Source organism: Sparus aurata, chromosome 7 (genome assembly GCF_900880675.1).
Source record: "Sparus aurata chromosome 7, fSpaAur1.1, whole genome shotgun sequence".
Taxonomy (NCBI): Eukaryota; Metazoa; Chordata; class Actinopteri; order Spariformes; family Sparidae; genus Sparus; species Sparus aurata.
In genome coordinates, this window is record NC_044193.1 from 3,668,581 (window position 1) to 3,678,607 (window position 10,027).

General features: G+C 48.0%; 1 protein-coding gene across 1 annotated transcript; it reads left to right on the forward strand.

Moving 5' to 3' along the window:
* Nucleotides 1-1,314: 1,314 nt before the first annotated feature.
* On the forward strand, nucleotides 1,315-5,684 carry LOC115584632 (Ig-like V-type domain-containing protein FAM187A). The gene is made up of 6 exons (XM_030422181.1): nucleotides 1,315-1,539; nucleotides 1,617-1,817; nucleotides 3,180-3,457; nucleotides 4,140-4,499; nucleotides 4,604-4,842; nucleotides 5,023-5,684. The coding sequence occupies exons 2-6, from the start codon at nucleotides 1,620-1,622 to the stop codon at nucleotides 5,238-5,240; spliced, it is 1,293 nt and encodes a 430-aa protein (XP_030278041.1). The 5' UTR covers nucleotides 1,315-1,539; nucleotides 1,617-1,619; the 3' UTR covers nucleotides 5,241-5,684.
* Nucleotides 5,685-10,027: the final 4,343 nt, after the last annotated feature.

Here is a 10,027-nt window from a genome sequence, read left to right on the forward strand (position 1 = left end):
CTACGATGAAACGTGTTGTTTTAAACATGAGCTAAACTCCATGTTGTTAATGGAAAACAGCGATGTGTCATCTGAAGTGTTTACCCCTCTGAACACAGTTAGTCATCCTGATGTCCTGACACCGTCTGTATTGTTCCCAAAACCAACCCTGAAACTACTCTACCACACACACACACACACACACACACACACACTCGGCTGCCAGCTTACATCATCCGAGTCTTGTCTTTATGTCTCCGGGCGGTGAAGATGGTCAGTGGCGTGTCGGCGTTCAGTCGTCCTGCCGGAGGCCCGGTGACACACGGACCTGCAGCTCAGCAGGGAGTCGCATCATTGCACTCATTTATTTCTACTTTACAATATTACAGCAACGAGCGCCCGCAGCAGCGCTGTGACGAGGTGCAGGATGAATTAAGTGTACGACGCGCTTGCTCACCTCGCACCAACGAACCCTGAGGCGTGGATAATGAAGCTGTGTGCGGCTCCTCGTCGCTGCAACCGCACTTTTTTTTTTTTCCTGAGGAAGATATTTCTCTACGGCGATGCAGCAGGTTTAGTGTGCTGCAGTGGAGAAGGATGTTGTTGGTGATGATGCTGTCAGGATTTCACACACTTGTGTCTAACGGCCAGTACAGACTTGTGTCTGTCCTGTTGCAGCCATGGTCAGACTGAGACATCTGCACTGACGAGACAAGGAGCGTCACAAGAGTTTCCTCTGACTGTTTTAGTTCTCTTCTTACACGATTCAGTTTGAATGACCTGCACCTAAATATCTATGTGCTGTGCATGGTGAGCTGCTCTGGGTAAGCTTGCCTCAAACTAAACACTATCATGAGCATGTCAGTGTGACAGCGATGTACAGCAGGTGTGATTTTCATCTTCTCTGGGATGTTGGTATGGAAAATGATATTGTCCTCTAATTAGTGCCCATCTGTAGGAAGATGCTGAGATGATAACATTTCAGAAGATAAGTGAAACTGCCGGCGGCGCCAGAGAAAGGTTCACAGGATCCCCAAAGATTTTCACACTACACCACGTCTTCATCCTGTAGAGATATGTCAGTGTAAGATACAACTGTAGGACCAATCAGAGTTAAAACACGTGTACTTCTGTCCAGGAGGTCTGAAAAAAAAGCTGCACCTTTTCTAATAAAGCCTGATTCATGGCTGTAATATCTCGTATGATCGGACAGAAACTAATGACGACAGCAAGGGTTACATTTTATTTTGAAATATGGCTGCCGGAACGTCGAGCAAAGGTGCATGTTGTTACCATAGCAACCCCAGTTTGTGTGTGTGTGTATTTACAAAATAAACAGCACAACGCGATTTAAAAACTGCTGGAGGACGTGTTGGAGGAGGTAAAGGGCGTTAAACTTTACCCAGACGAAGGAAGGAAGATAGAACCGAGTCCTCCAAACACGCGAGGTACCAAATAAACACATAAACAAGAGCAAGAGCAAAAAATGTTTGTGTTGACGACAGAAGACGGGTCCTCGGTGAGCTCGTCAGATTCCATCAAACCTGTTGTGTTTTGAAAGTAAGTTTCATTCTTCAGATGTGAAATGAGCCAGAGCGACGTGCACAAATATCTAACTGAAGTTGTGACTTTTACAGAAGATGTGTAATTCCTCTTTCACCCTCCTCGTCCTCCTCGTCCTGCTCGTCCTGCGCCCTGAGGTGTGGAGTTACGAGGCTCCGGAGTTTAGGCAGGATGTGTTTGCTCTGACAGCCTGTCCGGCCTTCCTGACCTTCACTAACGCTGCCTACTTGGCTGGAGTCACTTTGGAGCTGCCCTGTCACTGCAAACCTCATCAGGTAACAGCACCAACATAAAGCTGTTTCATGGATCTGTGTCTGTGTTGATCGTGGATGGAGACGATCCCGGCTGTCCTTCAGAGTATCCAGCGGTGTGACTTGAACTGCAGTCTGCAAAGTCAGCTAATAATCACATAATGTGAACGTTATGTGCTACATTTGGTACAAATGTCGACCTCTGACGTATCTGTGGTTCAGTTTGGGCACAAAAACCACTTTGTGAGGATCAGGAGAAGATTAATATTTTACTTTAAATACCTGGTTTGCTCACACAAACATGTCTGGAAATTGTTCCAAGGTCTTTTTAGACCATGTCCACACGTACCAAAACTATCTTTTTCCCCCGTCTTCCTCGGCATCGTTACAAGAATATATGCGTCCAGACGGATCCACTGTAAACGACTCAACATGCTGTAACTCATATTCCAGCCTGTAGGTGGCGCTTGAAATTTACCAAAAACGGAGTAGAAGAGACGGAGCATGAGCATAAAGCTTGCACACTGTATACAAACAAACAGTAGAAGGAGAAACCAAACACAACAACAAGATGAAGATGTCTAGTCGGTTGTCCATAATCCTTTTTTGCTCAGCGTCGTGTCAGAGGAGCAGAATATTTTGCCCTAGTAACCCTGATAGGCTCAATATCTTCTGCAGCACGAACACAAGCATGTAGTCCGCCATTGCTGTAGTTGTTGTAATGAGACGTCGCGGGGTTAAGAGGTCGAGGCTAGAGGTCGAGGGGTGGGGCGATGGCGTCATCGAAGCGCTACACAGGAGAACGCAAGAGCGGCGTTTTTCAAATGTTTCCACCCTGAGACCAGGTTTTAAAAAAGTGCGTTTACAGGATCCATGTGGACGATCGGCCAAAATGATGCGAAACATGTGCGTTTACACACAAAAGCGTTTCCTCGCTCTGGATATCCAGAGGTGTCGTTGTTTACAGATGTTGAATCAGAGTCTCAAACTGAGCTCGCTGGCTCGGCAGCCTTCTCACCTGTAACCTCTGACACCTGTCAGAAACTAATATTTGTGCAGTTAACAGTGCAAGGAAACACATCTGCTCCTCTTTCCTTTGTGTGTAAACGGCTGAAGGTTATTATCGAGCTGCAATCTTCAGCCTCTGGTATGGAAAAGTAGGAACTGTAGCAGACAGAGGAAGAAATCAAGCAGAGTTACAGGCTGCTGTTGGACACAGCGGCGAAGAGAGAGAATCTCTTGTGTATTTGGCCTCCGAGACACAATGAGAGACTTTAATCTTCAGCATCTGCTGAAGTCATTTGAGTCTGTGGTGTTTATCAGCCCAACAGCATTATCGACTCGCGGCAGATATATTTTGGTCATTAAGTTCCCTGTGCGTCTCAGGTCCAATCAGTGGTGTGGTTCTTTCGGAAACATCTGGGCGGCTCCGGGGAGACCAGAGCCCTGACCGATCACCATGGCAACAAGCTCCTGGACCCCAGGCGTGTCCCTCACAGCGCCGGCCTGCAGAGTCGATTCGCCATCCGCCTCTTCAGCCTGCTGATCTTCAGGGCCGGCACCGACGACTCCGGCGTCTACATCTGCGGCTCCGCCCACAAAGACTTCTTCTACAGTTACGACCTGGACATCCAGGAGGCGCGCACGCTCAGCTTCACTCCGAGGTGACGAGTAAAGACGAGCCGGACGTTACAGCCGGCAGGTTTTGTCACCGATATTGATGATAGTCACTTCTGTGTTAGCGTGTTTGTGCAGGTCTGATGGAGACGTCCCATCAACACTGAGACATTTTTAATAATTAGAATTTTGTTCACAGTTGAATGAGTCACATGTAACCTCCCACATGTTCACACTGGTGGGTGAAAGCCAGAGATAATAAAGGCTTATTATCTTTTAGATGAACATTTAACTGAAATGGAAGGAATCCGTCAGTTTGTCTGTATTGATGTATTTATGTACGTCTTTGGATTTTTACTTCACACTCGGCAGCTTTATGAGTGAAGTGCAGCGGTGAGTGTGAAGTCATTAAGCCGCATGATGACAACCTTACAGTGAGAGAGGTTCTTCATATTTTTATCTCAGAAAATGCAGATCCAAGAACCTGCAGAACCTGTTGCGTCAGTGAGGCATGTGAGGCTGAACGTGATGTGAAACTAGATCGTCGTCTTCCTGTGGCTGAATGTTTGTTCCTGAGTCACGTCAGCTAGATTTCCATCAACAAGCGCGTTTGACCGGTCGTTCCTCCCCGAGCAGCCGCATTACTTTACTGTACATTTGCATTAAGCAGACGAGCACTGGCACTCACGGAGAGAGAGAGTGACTCATGCTCTGATTTTGTGCCTCCAGGCTCGCTCCAGAAACCACGAGCGAGAAAAGGAGTGAAGGAAGACTCGGCTCTGCTCGGCCGCTGTACCGGGTCTTCACCAGCTTCCGGCCCTGGTCGGTCTGCGATCGCTGTGGAGTCCCCGGAGAGCAGGTTCGCGTCGGCCTCTGCTACGTCCACTCCCACTTCCTGCATGTACGCTACAGACGGGCCAATCAGACTGTGGCTTCGTGCGGCTCGGGGGCGGTGCCACGGGCGTTCGGGAAACTGAAGCGGAGCAGAGTTGGAGCCAAGCTGGAGGTCAGAAGCTGTCGAGTGATCTGTCCGCCTCCAGCTGAGCGGCCCTCCAGCATCCTTTCTCTGATGGCATTTCTTGGGTACAAGTAAGTGCTGGGATGAGGTAGCTACAGGTGCACTGATAGGACAGACAGGTAAGTGCCTGTATCCATGGAGACGTGGTATATAAAAGGTTGTCTCTGTGTTGTAGTTCTGCCTCCCTGCCAGTAGAGGTACCAGTGTTTTACCTGAGCCACCCTGCGGACCGCGTCCTGACCCTGGGCTGTCCTGGAGCTCGAGCCAACATGGCCGTGGCCTGGGACCGCGGATCTGAACCCATCTACCGATACGAACACGCGTCGGGCCGGACCCTCGGCGCCGCGCCCCCCCGGCTGCTGATAGACACCGGACACCACCTGCTGTTTAATCCTGCAAAGATTCAGGACTCAGGTACCAAAAACTGTTTACTGTAATGCAATCAGCCGGGACGAGCCTCCTGAAAAACGCATGTTTATCGATCTCTGTTCATATTTCATGATGCTGCCGGCCTTTACAGTGTGTTTACACCTCCCGTTTTTTTGCGACTAAAAGTTGTTTATTGTGATTTAAATATCGTTTTTTGTTAATCAGGCATCTACTACTGCTGGCTGCAGGGACGACAGGCCGCTGAGATACGCCTGCTGGTCTACCTCCGTCTGGGCCGAGGACAGCCGGTGACGTCGCATCCCGACTTCCCCGTAGCCGTCAAGACCGTGCTGACGTGGTACGCCGTCATGACAGCCGTGTTCTGCATCCTGGTGTTCGGCAGAGCCGGAGTCAGACACCTCAGAGACACGCACGTGGATTAAACACTCGCTTTCTGACGCGGCGCCGAGAAGATCTGGCTACGCATGATGAGTGTTTCATGTGAGAAACAAAAGCTTCGAGACAATAGTTCATTTGGGAGCGTGAAGGTGCATTAGTGTCTGTGTTTGATGGAGTTCCCGCAGTCTTTCACTGGGTATTTGGAAGCACTGTTGATGATGGTGTTTGTGTGCAGAGGCCTGATGGAGCCTCTTCTCCACAGTGTGAAGTGCTCTCAGGTGCGTCGCTCCTCCTGATAAGAGCCGCGGGAGCGAGAGGAGAGACGACGACGAAACAAAGGAACCCTCTGAGAGAGAACGTGGAATGGTTGATGACACTCACATAAAAGGGAAACAGTCGGAGAGACGAGAAAAAAACAAAACAAAAAAAAAGTCAAGCTTGAGTGGTTGTTAAAAATAAATGAGAGCTGATGAATGGGATGAGAGACAGATGAGCTTTTTCATCCAATTATTTTTGTGCAGATTAGATCAGCAGCAAATACGCACGGAACATGCAAATACGGAGGCATCGGGGTGATTTATCTGTCTTTAATCAACACGGAGTTACGTAACGAAATGAAAGTTTGTTTCCCTCGTGCTTCACAGCATACGTAGATAAAGTTATTCATTTCACGCTTCCTCTCTGCAGTGTTATTAAAGAATCCCCGCTCACAAAGCTGTGCTGAATCCACGACGAACACGAAGCGTTTACTATTTAAAGGCTTTTATTATGAAGCAGGAAGCAGCAAAATCACCAGCAGAAACTGAACGTGACTCCTGAAACAGCCGGAAGTGACGGAACCTTAAAGTAAACCATGTGCAGATGTGTCCTGGCCCACTTCGAGCACCGGTCCAGCAGCAGTGAGCATAAAATGTTTTTCATCGTCACATTAAAAGTTGGAAATCTGCAAACATTTTCTATCCACTTTGAATACGATGGATGTGAACACAGAGGAGTGTCGCGGGTCGGGCTTGTCGAGCGCTCGTTATCTGCGTCCAATTCTATTTTCCTACAACCAGCATCAGCCAGGAGCAACCTTAGAAATCCAAGCTGGATCTTGGCCTCTCCTCCTCTCCTTCCTGAGGCCGATGGTGGGAAGATGCTGTGGGCGGTGATCGCCTCAAAGTACGCTGCTCTCGAATCCGAAACCTTCACTTTGGAGAAGCTGTCGGACGCTGAAGCCTCGCGGGCCACCGTGAGCTTTGAATTATTAATATTTCCCCTCATGTTATGAACTGAATGCAGCTGCCTGTGTGTGTTGGTACCGACGTGTCCCACCTGGACCTCTGCAGCACCTGCAGGTGTTGAAGTGTCTCTTGTGAACCTGAAGAGCAGCACAGAGATATCTGGTCTCCTCCCGTTCAGACGGAGGTGGACGTCACCAGCGTCCTCCTCATTAAGACTCCTCTCCACCCTGAGAGCCAGGAGGAGGAACTCCACAGACACTTGTTCCTCCACAGCTGTGGCCTCCTCTTCAGTCTTTCCCCGTTCCTTTCTTTTTCTTTCTCTTCACACCGTCACCTCTCGATCGTTCAGCAAACACACTATTCCGGCTTTATTCATCCGAGGAGATCTATCGACACCTGCGATGTCCCGTATCTATTCTCTATTTCATTTACTCACTAAAACTGAAACTGAAGTCAACGTTATACTGTACAAATGAAACAGCCACACCGTCTTTGAACAGCAGAGTAGGCCCAAGACATTATTCATCACCCACCTATAATGCTGTACTGAGTTCCCTCCCCAAACAGCCGAGCAACCATCACACCGGGGCTCAGATACACTTAGCAGCCCACCGCTGTCCTTAACGACTCTGTAAGGACACTCCCACACAGAGTTTAAAAGCCTGCAGCTCCCGTCCGGTTTGTTCGAGCTGAAGAAGCCTCTTGGGTGAGAGGTGAAACGTCTTCAAATAACTGAAACGGGTCCAGGACCAAGACCAGTGGTGTGCACAGGTGGGGTGGGGGGGGGGGTTGCCCCCCGTCGTGGCCCAGTTGTTGAAAAACGCATGCTAAAGTGCCCTCTTGGTTAGCAAAACAAACTAAACTGCCCCCTTGGCTGGTTAAAACATGATAAACAACCCTCTTGGGTGGCAAAAATGCGCACTAAGATGCCCTCTTGGGAGCCAAAACGTGCGCTAAAGTGCCCTCTTGGGAGCCAAAACGCGCGCTTAAGTGCCCTCTTGGGAGCCAAAACGCATGCTTAAGTGCCCTCTTGGGTGGCAAAAACGTGTGCTAAAGTGCCCTCTTGGTTGGCAAAACAAACTAAACTGCCCCCTTAGCTGGTTAAAACATGATAAACAGCCCTCTTGGGTGGCAAAAACCCGCACTAAAGTGCCCTCTTGCGAGCCAAAACGCGCGCTTAAGTGCCCTCTTGGTTGGCAAAACAAACTAAACTGCCCCCTTGGCTGGTTAAAACACGATAAACTGCCCTCTTGGGTGGTAAAAATGCGCACTAAGGTGCCCTCTTGGGAGACAAACGCGCGCTAAAGTGCCCTTCTTTTCGCCCCTGCCCTTCAAAAAGTCTGTGCACGCCACTGACCAAGACAAAGTGCCTTTAAAGTGTTCAGAGCCGCTCAGCTCTGGAGGAGAGTCGGTTGCAGAGCCGGATCTTCTGAGGGAATAAACACCTGCAGCATCGCTCTGATCTGGACCCGATGGGAGGAGTTGCACCGCCATGTTTCTGCAGAACAGTCAAACCAAACACCGCCTAGAAACGTATTTATGTTGTTGTTTTCAGCGGCCACCACAGGCGAGGATCATACGAAGGGTATCAGGTGAGCCTTTACTCTGATCCACGGCTCTGTAAGGCAACAAAAAAAACTATGTTGAAACAAGAAACTAGCAGTAAAACAAATTCCAGTCACGGCCCGCTCGTTTTTGATTCATTCAGAGTTTTCAGCTGCATCACTCGTTTGTTTAAACGCCGTGTTAATCTGTGACGGACGTGTTTATGAATTATTAACTGGGGAAACCCAGCAAAAGTCAGTTTAGAGCACCAATTAGTTCGAGTGTGGATGAAGCACTTCAGACGGCAGCCTCCATTGATGCCGACGCTACTTTACTGTACTCTGCATAATTATATGAATTAAATTACTTAAAGAGACATAATCCAATTTAACACGACGCTCTGACTGAAGATTAACGGTATAATTAACATTAACATTGAATTCACACATAAAGAGCTGATTTGGTTTGATTTCTATCTTCCACTGAAGCTGAGTGGAAACTGGATGGATACCTTTTACAGATGATCGTAGTTGAACATCAGAAACGTGAGCAATCGTCTCTCCGCTGTGAGCTCTTATCTTTAAATTGCTCCCCGGTTCTATTCTCACCTTCGATTCTGCCCCTGCTCCTCCGTCTCTCTGCCCATTAATCCTCCTCACCCCTCGTCTTCGGGACCCGGAGCCCCGCTGCTTTCCACTGTAGCTTCTGAATCAATCGGGAGCTGATTTACAGCCGGGATGAAAGGGAAACATGGTTATCAGGCGCTGAGGAGAGAAAGACGGCCGGGCTCTTTCTATTTCTAGATCTTTCTATTCCACTCGACGTGTAGATGTGGACTCACAAAGCGTGAACCGGGCCAGGTTGGGAAGTGTAAAGTCACAGTTCACCCAAAAATTAAAATTCAGTCAGTATCTGCTCACCACCATGTCGGTGGAAAGTTTTGAAACCACAGGGAGTCGTCCAGGAGACACGCTGAACTGTAATGTGTCTTTCGATCAGTTTTCAATTTTATCTTGTATCTTGGAAGGTTTTTTTTATAAATGAAAGTTATCTGTAGTTGTGGATTTCTAGCTAGCAGGTCGCCTATATGCCAAAAAACAACTATAATCCTCCAAAATGCACTTTGAGAGCTGTACAGAAAGTACTTTGCATAGCTGCTCCTGGAAAATGAGAAAATATCCTTGGGCAAGGTAGCAGCGCATATAAACCAGTTCTGCAGAGCGAGCTGCCCAACAGACGGGAAAGTACAGCATGTGAGGAGAGGCTGTACTTCAGAATAAGAGCGGAGAGGAAGGTCGTCTTGCACGTGAACTGAAAATGTAAATGAGCCGCTCATAGATGTCTTTCTGGGAACATGAAGTGTAATTGTTCAGAGATTCTTTGAGGTTTAAGGTTCAGGGAGATTCTTGTCGTGTTTTTCTGCTTTTCTGGTCGTCTATAAGAAACTCTTTTATGAATCGAAGGTTGAGGAGAACACAGAAAGAGTGAGGGGATTTCAAAAGATTCGAACAGATTCTCTGAATGCTTTTCATGTGCTCGAGCCACCTCTTGGCAAAATTTGAACTTTGAGGTCGCTCACCTCATCCTTGATGATCCTGCTCGCTGTGGACTGAAGGTATCTCAACATCTGCAAGCAAGATTGTCATTGGAACAAAAAAACCTAGAGCCAAATGTATCCAGATGTTATGACTTTTAATTCTTATTGCATGTTCAAAGATGTTTTATTGCTATTGCTTCAAAATTGTGTTTATTGACAGTGTTTCCAAAGGTAAAATCAGGACTCAGGATAAAAAGACGAGGTCCTCGATCGCCAACAAAGTGAAAAGAAAAGTAACAAAACTTGTTTGTGTGACACTGAAAAGAAGCAGAAGGTTGATTCAGGACGCAGCTCGCAATGTGTCCGTTACTCGACGCAGGTCCTTGAGCAACAAAGTACATTGCGACCATCCCCTGTACGACCTGGTGTAAAGATCTGTCGCTGCCCTTTTGTGTTGCCGCTGAATGCAGCAGCACGCCGCCTTGTTTGCCACCGCTAGATAACTTTCCTTCATAGAGAGTCG